General features: G+C 39.8%; 1 protein-coding gene across 9 annotated transcripts in view; it reads right to left on the bottom strand.

The window, feature by feature from the left end:
• The window catches only part of LOC148847817 (actin-related protein 2/3 complex subunit 1B-like), a 64445-nt gene that overhangs the window by 29582 nt on the left and 19114 nt on the right, over positions 1 to 15749 (bottom strand). For 6 of the 9 annotated variants that reach the window (XR_016100224.1, XM_088948118.1, XM_088948112.1 and 3 more), the window contains 7 exons: positions 14723 to 14807; positions 14162 to 14231; positions 13247 to 13320; positions 13088 to 13130; positions 12095 to 12176; positions 11504 to 11592; positions 11285 to 11370 (listed from right to left, as the gene is read on the bottom strand). Coding sequence is in view for 8 of the 9 variants with exons in the window: in XM_088948118.1 (XP_088804244.1) it covers positions 11285 to 11370; positions 11504 to 11592; positions 12095 to 12176; positions 13088 to 13130; positions 13247 to 13320; positions 14162 to 14231; positions 14723 to 14807 (529 nt within the window). In the remaining variant the exon portion in view is untranslated. The remainder of the gene's footprint in view (positions 1 to 11284; positions 11371 to 11503; positions 11593 to 12094; positions 12177 to 13087; positions 13131 to 13246; positions 13321 to 14161; positions 14232 to 14722; positions 14808 to 15749) is intronic. The other 3 variants (XM_088948114.1, XM_088948113.1, XM_088948116.1) reach the window with 1 other exon arrangement.

Below are 15749 nucleotides of genomic sequence, written 5' to 3'. Positions count from 1 at the left end.
TATCTCATTGCTTAATATCACAATCTGTCACCCTTGCTAATGGTTCCACATCCTCAATCTGTGGTGTTGGTAATGTTGACCTAGATCCTGTATCTCTCTCCTCAGTTTTGTATGTTCCTAAGTTGCCTTTTAATCTTATGTCTGTCAGAAAGCTGACCAAATCACTTAACTGCTCCATTACCTTTTATCCTTCTATGTGTGTTTTTCAGGATCTCAAGACGGGGATGAAGATTGGTGGAGGGCATGAAGCTGGTGGATTGTATTATCTTGACGGTGGTGGTGGTAGAACTTCAACAACTCTCCAGTCATCTCTTTCTCCTCTCCAGTGGCATTGCCGATTTGGTCATCCGTCGCTAAAAGTCTTGAAGTCCTTGGTTATGTCCTTGAATTAGCTTTCTGTTTTGGATTGTGAGTCATGTCAGTTTGGGAAACACCATCGTGTTCCCTTTAGTTCTAGGGTTGATAACCGTGTGTCGAGTCCTTTTTCTTTAGTTAATTCAGATGTTTGGGGTCCTTATAAAGTGATGTCATATAATGGATACAGATATTTTGTCATTTTTTTGGATGATTTTTCAAGGATGACGTGGCTCTATTTAATGAAAGAAAGAAGTGAATTGTTTACTGTTAGTGGTGTTAGTGAAGGGGTATTTCGGTCTTTGTACTTGTTGAGAAGGTTGATGTGTACTGTTATGTTAGTTCGAGTGCTTCTTACTTAAAGAAGGGCACTTAAGTCTTTTCCATCAAGTTAATAATATAATAACAGGTCTGGCCGAATTTAGGGAGATTATCTTTCTCTAATTCGAACCAGCCTTTCTCTCTTTCCTCTCCTTTCTCTCTTCTTCTTTCTTCTCCTACTTGCTGTTTACTTTACTTTACAGTCAACGAACAAGACAAAATTCTAGGGCAGGTCAAACTTCAACATGGTATCAGAGCGAGGTTCAACAAATCAGACTTGCTAGAATTCTGTCTTTTGCGCATTCGAATTAGGGTTTCTCTTGGGTTTCTCAGCTGTGAGTTGGAGACTGGGAAAAGGGCTGAAAAGGAGTGATCGCCCTCTTCCCTAGGAGGTCCCTATGCCTCCGATTGTGTCGTTAGTGATTGGTTGTTGTGGTTTCTAAGCCCTAGTTAGGGCTGGTACGTGTGGTGCAGTGGTGTCTCAGCCCTTCGTGTGGTTGGCCTTCAGGTGATGAGGTAAAGTTTTTTTTATCCATATTTTCTGTTATGGAATACATGAGAGGTGTAGTACAGTTCGCATGATGGGTTTTGATTGCAGTATGCTAGGGTTTATGCTAGGGTTTATTCTGGTTTGTGTGTGATTCAAAGGGCAATAGTGTGGATTAGGGTTTGTGGTGTTACAAGTGTGGTTTTCAGCACTTGGTATCGCTGAAATCAGGTTGTAGACTTCGGTGAGTAGGGGCTGTGGTGTTGCAGTTTTTCAGCATTTAATACTGCTAAAATCAGTGTGCAGATTTTGGTGATTAGGGTTTGTGGTGTTGCAGTTCTCAGCATTTATTACTGTTGAAATCAGTGTGCAGATTTCGGTGAAGTGTCTGTGTGTAGTGTACAGTGTGTAGTGCTCATAATTCAGTGCTCAGAATTCAGTGATAAGGGAGTTCGGCAATGGTAGATAACAGTGATAGTAAACCTAGTGTCATGATCTCTATTGACTACCTGAATGTCCAAATGACCTCCATTAAACTGAATGGAGAGAATTATGTTCCTTGGGCCAAGTCTGTAGAGGTTTTTTTGAAGGCAAAGAAGAAAGTGAAGCATATAAGAGAGGAGAAACCCCCCGCTAATTCTCAAGAGTATGAAGACTGGGAACAGGAAGATGCACAGATCATTACATGGTTGTGGAACAGTATGAAACCCAAAATCAGTGTGAACTTCATGTTTCTTGACACAACCAAAGAGGTGTGGGATCATGCTAAGAAACTGTATTCAGGTCAGGATAATACCACTAGGGTATATCAACTGTATCAGGAATACTTCAATCTGCAACAGGGAAGTCAGAGCCTTGAGGAGTACTATGCCAGTGTGAGGAATATCCGTAATGAGTTAAATGTCTATCATCCTCTCACTTCTGATGTCAAAGTTCAACAGCAACAGCGAGAGCAGCTTGATGTGACACAGGGGGATCTGCTCTTCCATCTTTAGAGGAGGTGTTTGCTCGTCTTCGGAGGGCTTCCATTGGATCTATGGATTCTAATGTCTCTGATAAATCAGCATTTGCAATGTCGAGAGGTTGAGGTGGCAGAAGTGGGGCTCGAGGAGCCCAGCTTGGCAGAAGTGGTAGTGGTGGATCTACACATACCCGTGGTGGTGGTCGTTCTGGAGGCAGAGATTCAGGGGGAGCTCATGGTAGAGGACGTGGCTCAGGTCCACGGAAGTGTACTCATTGTGGATTGGATGGACATGCCATTAACTACTGCTACGACTTACATGGTCCTCCCTCGACGTGGGCCAACCATGCCATGACTAGTGACACCAGTTTCAGCTCTAGATAGGAGAACCAGTTAGCTGACCCGATGCCTTCTACTCCCTCAGATGGCCCAGGCAAGGAGAGTGTTCCTCGGGATGAGTATGAGAGGTTTGTTCAATCCAAGTCGCAGCAGAACACAACTTCCTTTGCACACTCAGGTATGGCTTGTTTGGCATCCACACCCAACCCCTGGATTATTGATTCTGGAGCCTCCGATCACATGACGGGAACTCCAGGTGTGTTTTCATCTCTCACTCATTGCTCAACATCACAATCTGTTACCCTTGCTAATGGCTCCACATCATCTATCTGTGGTGTTGGTAATGTTGACCTAGACCCTGTATCCCTATCCTCTGTTTTATATGTACCTAAGCTTCCATTTAATCTTATGTCTGTTAGTAAGCTGACCAAGTCCCTTAAGTGCTCCATCACTTTTTACCCTTCTATGTGTGTTTTTCAGGATATCAAGACGGGGATGAAAATTGGTGGAGGGCATGAAGCCGGTGGACTGTATTATCTTGATGGTGGTGGACGAACGTCGACGGCCCTTCAGTCATCCATTTCTCCTCTCCAGTGGCATTGTAGATTTGGTCACCCTTCGTTGAAAGTGTTGCAGTCCTTAGTCCCTTCATTGAGTCAACTTTCTGTTTTAGATTATGAGTCGTGTCAATTTGGGAAACACCATCGTGTTCCCTTTCGTTCTAGGGTTGATAACCGTGTGTTGAGTCTTTTTTCTTTAATTCATTCAGATGTTTGGGGTCCTTATAAAGTGATTTCATATAATGGATACCGATATTTTGTTATTTTTGTTGATGACTGTTCAAGAATGACGTGGCTCTATTTAATGAAAGAAAGAAGTGAATTATTTGCCATCTTCCAAAAATTTTATGCTGAGATCTGCAATCAATTTGGCGTTCACATCAAAATTTTCCATTCTGATAATGGACGTGAATACTTGTCTTCATCTTTTCAAGAATACTTGGGGCAACATGGCATTGTACACCAAACTTCATGTACTTACACTCCGCAACAAAATATGGGGTGGTTGAGAGAAAGAACTGCCATCTTGTAGAAACGGCACGCTCCCTCATGCACCACATGAATGTTCCCAAAACCTTTTAGAGTGATGCAATGCTCACCTCTTGTTTCTTAATTAATCGGATGCCCACGTCTATCCTTGATGGTCGTTCCCCTTTTAGTGTCTTATTCCCCAGCATGTCTCCGTTTCCGCTTCCTCCTCGGGTATTTGGGTGTGTCTGCTTCGCTCATAATCTGGGTCCCGGGACTGACAAGTTAGATGCACGTTCCCTGAAGTGTATCTTCCTTTGCTATTCCCAAACTCAGAAAGGGTACAAGTGTTATCATCCCAGTTCTCGTCGTTCCTTGGTATGTGCTGATGCTACATTCTTCGAGTCTACTCTGTTCTTCGTCGGGTCCAGTGCTGCTGCTTCCTCCTCATCACCACCTCCTCTTCCTCTTCCCGTGGCTGATCCACCTCCTTTGGTTCCAGTCATGCCTACGTCCTTGCCTCCGGTGCCACCGTCGGTTGACTGCCCACCCATCCATCACGTGTATACACATCGCCCACGTGTACCGGCTACAGCTCCTCCAACTTCCTCACTGTCGACAGATCCAACTCCAGCTCCGACACCAGCCTCCGACCTAGATCTTCCTATTGCCTTCTGGAAAGGTAAACGTACTTGCACCCTTCACCCTATTTCCAATTTTGATTCACTTACCCACCTCTTCGCCTCCCATCGCCAGTTCATCTCTTTGTTATCCTCCGTGGTTGTTCCTAAGGATGTCCAGGAAGCCCTTACCTCTCCAGAGTGGTGCCATGCTATGGAAGAAGAGCTCTCTGCTCTGCATCATAATCACACTTGGGATCTCACCGCTCTTCCTCTTGGGAAGCAGGCTGTCGGTTGTAAGTGGGTGTATAGTGTCAAGTACTTGCCAGATGGTCGTGTTGAGCGCCTGAATGCGCAGCTGGTTGCCAAAGGGTACTCCCAAACCTATGGCATTGACTACATAGAGACATTCTCCCCGGTTGCTAAGATAGGGTCAGTTCGTGTCGTCATCTCCCTTGCAGCTATGTATGATTGGCCTCTCCATCAGCTAGATATCAAAAATGCCTTTTTGCATGGTGATTTGCTCGAGGAGGTCTACATGGAGCAACCACCAGGGTTTGTTGCTCAGGGGGAGGATGGTAAGGTATGCAGACTTAAGAAGGCTATTTATGGACTTAAACAGTCCCCTTGAGCATGGTTTGGTAGGTTCAGTGAGGTGGTCAAGAAGTTTGGTATGAAACAGTGCCAAGTTGATCACTCTGTCTTCAGTTTTGACTCTTCAGCAGGCAAAATAATATTGGTGGTGTATGTGGATGATATCGTTGTGATTGGGAATGATAAAATGGGCATTGACAGATTGAAGGCATTCCTACAGGAACACTTTCAGACAAAGGACCTTGGCAAGTTGAAATACTTTTTGGGCATAGAGGTAGCAAGATCTAAGCATGGCATTAATTTGTGTCAGAGGAAATATGTGCTCGATTTATTGGAAGAAACAGGGTTGTTGGGTACTAAACCGGCTGAGACACCTATGGAAACAAATGCGAGGCTGAGTAGTGATATAGGTGAAGTATTTGAAGACTCTGGCAGATATCGACGACTTGTAGGCAAACTAAACTATCTAACCATTACACGGCCAGATATTTCATTTGCGGTTAGTGTGGTGAGTCAGTTCATGCAGAAACCTTTGGTCCCACATTGGAATGCAATGCTAAGGATTGTGAGGTATCTGAAAGGAGCTCCTAGTTGTGGTTTACTGTATAGGAGTGGTGGAAAACTGGTAGTAGAAGGATACACCGATGCTGATTGGGCAGGTTCTATGTCTGACAGACGATCCACCACAGGCTATTGCACCTTTTTGGGGGGTAACCTGGTAACGTGGAAAATTAAGAAGCAAACAGTTGTGGCAAGAAGCAATGCATAAGCAGAATATAGGGCCATGGCACATACTGCTTGTGAATTAGTGTGGCTGAGGAACCTTCTACAGGAGATAGGATATGACATCAGTACTCCAATGAAGCTCTATTGTGTCAATCAGGTAGCAGTTCATATCTCTTCCAATCTAGTGTTTCATGAAAGAACCAAGCACATCGAAGTTGACTGTCATTTTGTGAGAGAGAAGGTGCTGAATGGGGTGATAGAAACTGCATATGTTAGTACGGGAAACCAGTGGGCATACTTGTTTACAAAAGGTTTGAGTCGGGGGAGAGTGGACTACATATGTAACAACCTGGGATTATATGATATATACTCACCAGCTTGAGGGGGAGTGTTAGTGGTGTTAGTGAAGGGGTATTTTGGTCTTTGTACTTGTTGAGAATGTTGATGTGTACTGTTATGTTAGTTCGAGTGCTTCTTACTTAAAGAAGGGCACTTAAGTCTTTTCCATCAAGTTAATAATATAATAACAGGTCTGGCCGAATCTAGGGAGATTATCTTTCTCTAATTCGAACAGCCTTTCTCTCATTCCTCTCCTTTCTCTCTTCTTCTTTCTTCTCCTACTTGCTGTTTACTTTACTTTACAGTCAACGAACAAGACAGAATTGTAGGGCAGGTCAAACTTCAACATTTACCATTTTTCAAAAATTTTAGGCTGAGATTCGTAACCAGTTTGGTACCCACATCAAAGTTTTTCGTTCAGATAATGGCCGCGAATATTTATCCTCATCATTTCAGGAATACCTGGACCAACACGGCATTATGCATTAGACCTCGTGTACCTACACCCCACAACAAAACGGGGTGGCTGAGAGAAAGAATTGCCATCTCCTTGAAACAGCAAGATCCCTAATGCATCACATGCATGTTCCCAAACCTTTTTTGAGTGATGCAGTGCTTACCTCTTGTTTTCTGATTAATCAGATGCCCACGTTCATCCTTGATGGTCATTCTCCGTTTCAGGTCTTGTTTCTCACTTTGTCTCCGTTCCTTCTTACGTTGAGAGTTTTTGGGTGTGTCTGCTTCGTCCATAATCTGGGTCCCGGGAATGACAAGTTCGATGCCCGTTCTCTCAAGTGCATCTTCCTTGGCTATTCTCGGACCCATAAAGGGTATAGGTGTTACCATCCTGGTTCTCGAATCCTTTGTGTGTGCTGATGTCAGTTTCTTTGAGTCTACTCCGTTCTTTTTGCGGTCTGGTGATGCTTCTTCCTCCTCATCACCTCCTCCTCTTCCACTTCCCGTTGTCGATCCTCCTCCCTTTGTTCCAATCGTGACCAAATCCTTGTCTCCGGTGCCACCACCTATTGAACGCCCACCTATCTGTCATGTGTATACACATCGTCCACGTGCACCAGCTACTACTCCACCGGCTACATCTCCATCGACGGATCTGGCACCAGACCCGCACTTAGCATCTGAGATTGATCTACCCATTGCTTTGCAGAAAGGTAAACGTACTTGCACCCTTCATCCCATTTCTAATTATGTTTCTCTTACTCACCTTTCCGCTTCCCATCGCAAGTTTGTTACCTTGTTATCATCAGTTATTGTTCCTAAAGATGTCCAGGAAGCCCTTGCCTCTCCAGGGTGGTGCCATGCCATGGAAGAAGAACTCTCAACCCTTCATCATAGTCATACTTGGGACCTCACTGCTCTTGCTCCTGGGAAGCAAGCTGTTGGTTGTAAATGGGTTTATACGGTTAAGTATCTGCCTGATGGTAGTGTTGAACGCCTGAAAGCGCGATTAGTTGCAAAAGGGTACTTCCAAACCTATGGTATTGACTACACAAAGGCCTTCTTACCGGTTGCTAAGATAGGGTCAGTTCGTGTTGTGATCTCTCTTGCAGCCATGTATGAGTGGCCACTATATCAGCTTGATATCAAGAATGCCTTTTTGCATGGTGACTTACTCGAGGAGGTCTACATGGAGCAGCCTCCGGGGTTTGTTGCTCAGGGGGAGGATGGTAAGGTGTGCAGACTAAGGAAGGCTATATATGTGCTTAAACAGTCTCCTTGAGCATGGTTTGGTAGGTTTAGTGAGGTGGTAACGAAGTTTGGTATGAAACAGTGCAAAGTTGACCATTCTGTATTTAGTCATGACTCTCTGGGAGGAAAAATACTATTGGTGGTGTATGTAGATGATATTGTTATTACTGGGAATGATAACATTGGTATTGACAGGCTGAAGACTTATCTGCAGGATCACTTTCAAACAAAGGATCTGGGTAAACTAAAATACTTCTTGGGGATAGAGGTAGCGAGATCCAAGTATGGGATTAACCTGTGCCAGAGAAAGTATGTGCTTGATTTGCTGGAAGAAACAGGCCTGTTGGGTGCCAAACCAGCTGAAACACCCATGGACACAAATACCAAGCTAAGCAGTGATATGGGTGAAGTGTTTGAAGACCCTGGCAGATACCGACAACTTGTGGGCAAACTGAACTACCTAACCATTACCAGACTAAACATCTCATTTGCAGTTAGTGTGGTAAGCCAGTTCATGCAAAAACCTCTGATTCCTCATTGGAATGTAGTTCTGAGAATTGTGAAGTATCTAAAAGGGGCTCCGGGTCGCGGTCTGATATACAAGAGTGGGGGAAAACTTGAAATAGAAGGGTATTCTGATGCTGATTGGGCCGGTTCTATGTCTGATAGGCGGTCTACTATAGGTTATTGCACGTTTCTGGGAGGTAACCTGGTGACATAGAAAAGTAAGAAGCAGACGGTTGTGGCAAGAAGCAGTGCAGAAGCAGAATATAGGGCTATGGCGCACACCGCTTGTGAATTAGTGTGGCTAAGGAACCTTCTACAGGAAGTAGGGTACAACATTAACACTCCAATGAAGCTCTATTGTGATAATTAGGCTGCAGTTCATATCTCCTCTAATCCAGTGTTTCGTGAAAGAACAAAGCACATTGAGGTTGACAGTCACTTTGTGAGGGAGAAGGTGCTGAATGGAGAGCTAGACACTACACATGTTAATACAGGAAATCAGTGGGCTGACTTGTTTACAAAAGGCTTGAGTCGGGGAAGAACGGACTACATATGTTACAAGCTGGGTGTATATGATATATACTCATCAGCTTGAGGGGGAGTGCTAGCGTAGGGGCATTTCTGTCTTTATACCTTGATTTATGTTGCTGATCTGTAATGTTGTGTTGGAACAAGTGCTCTTAACTTAAGTAAGGGCACATAGGTCTTTTCAATTATATTTTAATAATAATATAAACACTTACTGGCCGACTGGGAGAAGTAAAGTTGACTCTTTCAGTTCGAACCAGAATTCTCTCTTCTCTCTTTCTCTCTCTCTCTCTCTCTCTCTTTATCACCTTTTTCTTCTTCTACATAACTGAACTCAGTCAGGCCAAACTCTAAGGCAGACCTGAATTCTATCAGATATAAAGACAATAATGCTCCTATGCACAATACATATTCTCAATGCTCCCTCTTAAGTTGAGCATAGATGTCTGTCATGCCTAGCTTGCTTGGGTTTCTATCAAGTTTCAGCTTGTGGAGACCTGGAGACCCTTGGTAAAACAATCAACAAGTTAATCTTTAAAAACTTGGAAAATGGCACAGATATTTCTCCATTGGATATCTTTTTTCTAATGAAGTGTCTGTCAACCTCAATGTGCTTTGTGCGGTCACGTTGAACAGGATTATGGGCAATGTTTATAACAGCTCGGTTATCACATTATAGTCTCATTGGGGCTTCAGATTGGATTCCAATCTTAGATAACAAGGTCTTCAGCCATAGTAATTCTGACACACCATGAGCCATAGAACAACATTACCTCCAAGATACAACATTACCTGCCACTAGTATATTTAGCCATATTCGACTTCAACACTAGGTTAGGCTATAATAGATTGTTTTTTACTTCTCCAAGATACAACATTACCTCTCACTAGTATATAGTAACTAAAGGTGGATCTCCTATCATTTATAGAATTTTCCCAATTAGCATCAGTATAAGCCTCGACCTTGAGATGTCCAAGGTTGGAGTGCAACATTCCTTTGCCTGAACACCCCTTTAGGTAGGTAAGAATCCTATCAATAGATTGCATATGTAAAGTTCTGGGATTATGCATTTATTGACTAACCATGCTTACAACATAGGATATACTAGGCTGGGTCAAGCACAAGTAGAGATGCCGACCAATAAGTCTCTAGTAGACATCCTTGTCTAGAAGAATGACTCCCCATCATTAGCACGCAGTTTATGGTTGGGGTCAAATGGGAGTTTCAATTAGCTTGCACCCTACCTTTGCAACCCCATGAAGGAGATCAAGGACATACTTTCTCTGCGAAATGAAAATCCCTTCCTTTGACCTTGCCACTTCAATTCCAAGAAAGTATTTGAGATTCCTGAGATCTTTGATCTCAAATTTAGAAGTAAGAAATACCTATAGTTGGTTTATCTTAGAGTATTCATCTCCATTGACAACAATATCATCAACATACACTATCAACAGAGTCACTAGGCCATTAACCCTTCTTATGAAAAGAGTATGATTTGCTTGTGATTGTTTGAACCCGATTCTAAGATCAACTTGTCTGAATTTGTCAAATTAGGCTCTAGGAGACTACTTAAGACCATAAAGAGATTTTTTTAGATAGCAAACCTTCCCCTCACTGTTAGGGAAGCTTAGCCCTAGGGGAAGATTCATATAGACCTTCTGTTGAAGATCTCCATTAAGGAAGGTATTCTTTACAAACATCTAGTATAAAATACATGAGCAACGAGCAACAAGAGACATAATGACTCAAATAGAGTTAATTTTGGCTATGGGGGCAAAGGTCTCCTGATAGCCAATCCCATATGTTTGGGTGTACCCTTTTGCTACCAACATAGCTTTATATCTTTCAATTGATAAATCAGCCTGGTGTTTTATAGAATACACCTACTTGTAGACAATGCATTGTAGTGATGAGGAATCATAAGAAACATAGTTAGTGATGAGGTAGGCAATGCATTTAATTTTTCCTTTTTGAATTATAATGGGAAGGTCAAGATCAGACTGTGAGATATCAAGCTGAATAACAATATGAATAGGAAGTTCAGGTTTGTTTTTAGAATTACCTTGAGGTGGGTAATTAGATTGTTGTGGACATTTAACCTTAAGTCTAACCTTCCCTTTGCACCTTATAAACCACTATTGTCAGGACTATTGCTGAGGAATAGGGGGAGGGGAAGGACCAAGAATACTAGTACAATGTTACTACAATTGGAAAGGGAGGAGGATGGATTCGGAATGTCCATAGAGAGAGGAACAAGGAAACAAAAAAGAGTCCAATCTTTACTAACACTCTCCCCTTGAAGAAATTGATAAGTGGGCTAGAAATACGGAGTAGACTCAAGGAATGTGACATCCATAGATACATACTCTTAGCTAGAGTGGGGATCAAAGCACTTGTACCCCCTTTGGACTGGAGAATAACCCAAAAAAGCACACTTAATAGATTTAGGGTCAAGTTTGAGATGAGAAAGACTCATGTCATGAACAAAACAACTATAACCAAAGACTCTAAGAGGAAGATAGAACATGGGGTCATTATGGGAAAGAAATTAGTGAGGTGATTGAAGGAGAAATGTCTGTGAAGGAAGTTTGTTAATGAGATACACTACTACTTTAACTATATATCCCTAGAAGCAGGTTGGCACATGCATTTTAGTAGCAATGAATAACAATACATTTAATGCTTTGCTAGTTTCATCAATAAATAGAAATACATTAAAAGAATTAATTTCCCAACATATATAGTAATGGATTTAATATGAAGATGGCATACCATATACCAGTTTCATCTGCTGAGAAAACCATGGGTTTACAACTAAAGCCAACACCTATTAATATTCTCTCAGAAAGAAATAGGACCTGGGACAGAAGCCCATGTAAGTGCTAAGACAAACTGCAGTGAACTGAATCAATTTGAACGGTAACAAGAACTAGATATACTTGAGTAGAACATTCAAAAATGTAATGCTAACAAGAGAGGATTCTGACCCACATCACGGAGAGGTAAATCACGGAATGCTACATTTTGGGTGAAAGGAGAAGGGCCAAAATCACCAACAAAGTAGATCATAGAATTGTGACCTGAAAAGTGATACAAATGGTAGTCTGATCAAGAAATTGTTGTTTTCATATACTTATTTTGTACTAGAAGTTTATAATCAAGTTTAAGCATCTATAGAACATGTAGATCTAATTGCAGAAACTTTGGCATGTGCAGACAATGGAGATGAAAACCCAGGAAGAATTCAAAGAATACTTAGGTATCGAAAAGGAAAAGTCCAATTCAACTTGAGCATATGTAAAATGGAATCATAGAAAATCCCGGGAAGAATTCAAAGAATACTAAAATATTCCTTGCATATATGTGGAGAGTGTTTCCTATAATTTATAATTGATTCAAATAAATGCAGGAAATGTAGGTCATGTTGGAATTGTCCTATTGGAACAATTCTGGTGTTTGGGGAACAAAAAGGAAAATATATTTTGCTCCTGGGAACACCAAATGTGTTTCAATGGAGCATTACAAATGTGTTTCAATGATTTCCCCCTCATAAAAGAGCTGCATGGGATAATATTTTCTGACCTACATAAGCTAAGGTATTGCCACTAGGAGACCACTTTACACCAAATGTCCAGCAAAATGAGAGATCAAGCTGAATGATTTCCTGCATCAACAGAGTAAAATGAAGAAAAGGAAAAATAAGTAAATGCATAAATCCATACAATATGATATTAAACTACAAAAATAATAGTTCCCAACCTTTAAATGTGGAGACGTAATTATGTTAAAAGATCAAATTAAGCAGTCCCCCTTCCATCCCAAAAAAAAGTTCAAACAGCAAAGGAACTTTCCTTAAACAATGTCTGTTTAATATGAATTTTAAGGATATAAATAACTTGATACAAATTACTAATAAAACAAGCTCCTCAACCAAAAATATTTCCTTTTCCCCAATACAACACGTGTTTTGTAGTTACTCTTAAGATTTTGACCATAGATTATTTTGAAGGCATTTCAATTAATTCAATTCTCAAAGAATGACAGATCATCACTAACTCAATATGATTCATTCACAGGTTTTGGGATAGGATAGTTCCCCTTATGGAAGTATCACTTAGGAAACTGGGGCCCTCAGGGCTTAGAGGTACTTTCAGAGTCATGCATTCAACAGAACCATGTATTCTGGTTCAGTTGGGTGTTAAGACTCGATTCATGCTGAGATTTGCATTTATCCCTTCTCCAAGGCCTTCTACTATAATACTTCCTGGGCCTTCTGAGTTTTATGATTGAGAAAGATTCCGTGGTTGTTATAAGCTAAACTTCCACATCTAGGCCTTCCCATCAATGATGAATCTACATGCAACAGAAAAAGAGAAGATTTGCATAGCGACATGTCAGTGCACATAAAGAAGACATCTATCTAAACAATAGCAGGCTTGAATTCAATGTACAGAATATAATACAGGCATCATTTTCTCTCGACATATTTAATTTGTTATACATGTATTGATATGCTGAAGAGAAGAGATTTTTATCAGTAATAAATATATGTAGAAGATAATATAGCTTTTAGACCTCCCCGAATTTTGGATCAGAAGACACACTTGCTCCTGAATCCCTGGACATTAGCCAAAAAGGAAGAAAAAAGATATGTTAGTGCAAAATATCCCAACAGATTGTTAGATTCCTAATATAGGGAATCTAATATGCCTCTACAACTTAGTTATAACATACCTTGAATCAACACCTTTGATTAAAGTGGAGAAAACTCGGCATTTTCCATCAATAGATGTTGTTGCAAGAAGGATCTGCGTTTATATTAGTTAATAAATACCTAGAATATAATAAATGCTTGTATTGAGACCTAAAACTAAGAATTGTAAATGCTCAATCATCCAAAGATCATAATGCAAACATTGGTAGACAAAGTACTGGGTTCATAAATTCAAATTTAAATTCACAAACCTATGGAGCAGAATTTAGCCAAAATTCCTAATTAGATGAACCCAAACTCCTATAAGAAAAATCAACAATGCGCCTGTTCTGCTGCTTAAACATGGGCCTACATAGAAACCTTGGATCCCCCTTGAAATCACCTAATGAATAAAATGTTGATACTTATAATCTTGGTCCAAGGATTAAGACCCTATAATATATTCACTCTGGTGTTAATTATTACTAGAACAAAAACTAGACACTATTAACCAAATTCTTTTGGGTGAAGCAATTTTGTTTTGACCAAATCTAGGACCATATACATTGAACAGTTAGACTGGCCTCTGCTATTGCAAAATGTTTTATTGGGGCCTTAAATTTAGGTACCAACTTAACACACATTAAAAGAATCTTAGAGAGGTGTACTTAGAGTTATCTAATTTCAAATAAATTGATCCATGGATAAATGCATGCTAAATATATAAAATTTATTTAAACAATAATTTAAAACAAAAACTTAATGGTCTAAAATAACCTAAGAAAACTATTTATAAGAAAGAGAGATCGAATATCAATAATAGAGTTCTGATGCTTAGTAAGAAGTAGTTTCATGAAACCATGTGACCTTCAAAACTATGTTTGGTATGAAGAACGTACAAGTCAAAATCTTCATAAGAATATATTTACATGAACTTTGAGTAGGGAGGTACATACATTATTAGGATGCCAAGCAACACTCGTCACAGAAGAATCATGCTGTTTCTTGATAACTTTACTGACCCACCTTGAGAAGAGTAAATCATCAACAAAATAATTGTTATCATTGTAAATAAATACCAAACTTAGAAACAACTTTTAGATCATAAATATTAATGTTTACCTCATTTAATCATTTACACCATATGATACAAGCTTTGTTTTTTTTTCTATATATATTTGATGCATCAGAAAATACAAATTCAACAATTCAACCACATTTTTTATAGGTCACATAATCTCATTAAAATATTAAGTCAACAAAAATATTACCAGGAAATTCAGGAGTGCTCCCATAGAAATAGGATATCAACTTTAAAAGTTTATAGAGAACACTAAATGATTTATTAATTTTCCAACAACATGAGGGTATTTAAATTATTATTTTGTAAAGTAGAAAGATAACCAGAAGTTAGCACTGTGAGGGAAAGTAATGGAACTTTAGTAAAACACTAGAAACAGAAAACAAAATAAGGATATAATTAGCAAGAAAAAAAAAAGAAAGAAAACACCACTTACCAATTATTATCTTGTTCATAGTAGCATATACACACAGTTTTAGCCCCACTTCCAACAGCAAACTTGTTTTCTGAAGAGCAAATAACTGATTTAATAAGAACTATGAGCATTAGATGATAAAGAAAACTTGACCTTTATGAGCAAATTTTCTAACATAAAACCATCAAATGAATTGTGTTGGAAATATCTACTCCAACAATTAAGTCTCATAACCCTTTTCAAACAATAGCAAAAATTTTAAAGAAAATATTATAGAGATAAAAATAAACAGCAAGGGTCATAGATGAACAAAACCCTATAAAACTCAAGGGACAAGAAGGGAAGAAACAAGAACCTATTCAAAAAGCCTTTGTGCCAGAATAGCTGAAACTTTATACAAAGCAGCTCTTCTTAGCTAAGGAATTAGCATCCTATGGATCTGGTCAAACAAGGACTTCAGCTTGGGGTCTATTGATGCAGCAGATTTTTAGTTGATCTTAATTTTTTTGCTTCATTATTTCTGTTATATTTTTGAGAGAAGTAGGGGGTTTTGGGGCAGATTAGGTACAACTATAATAATCAGGGGTATGATTGCAACTACCCTTTTAATGGGTCCCTCTAGTCATCAGCCATCCATTTGAGAACAATATTAGAATGGGCCATGGAGCTTTTTATTTTCTTTGTTAAATTTTTTATAAATAACAGGAATGATTGTCCAAAATATGAGTGTGTCAGGAACATGTATGCAAAGATGGATCAGTGGAAAAACTAGAAAGGATAGGATCAGAAATGAAGTCATTTGTAGGAACATAGGAGTAGCTCCAATAGGTGATGAATGAGAATAAATTAGATAAAGTAGTAGACTAAGATGGTTTAATCACAAGCATAGAAGATCATCAACATCACCTATAAGAGGAATTGATCTATTGCAAGTTGAAGGAGCTAGAAGGGCTAGAGGTAGACCAAAAAGGGCATAGGTAGTAGTAAGAAATGATTTAAGAATCAACAATTTAACATTTATTGGGATGTAGGGCTTATGTGAAGTGAT

This window comes from Nelumbo lutea, chromosome 6, assembly GCF_056320005.1.
Source record: "Nelumbo lutea isolate HS-2025 chromosome 6, American lotus-T2T, whole genome shotgun sequence".
Lineage (NCBI taxonomy): Eukaryota > Viridiplantae > Streptophyta > Magnoliopsida > Proteales > Nelumbonaceae > Nelumbo > Nelumbo lutea.
This window is presented reverse-complemented; position numbering and strand designations above follow the sequence as displayed.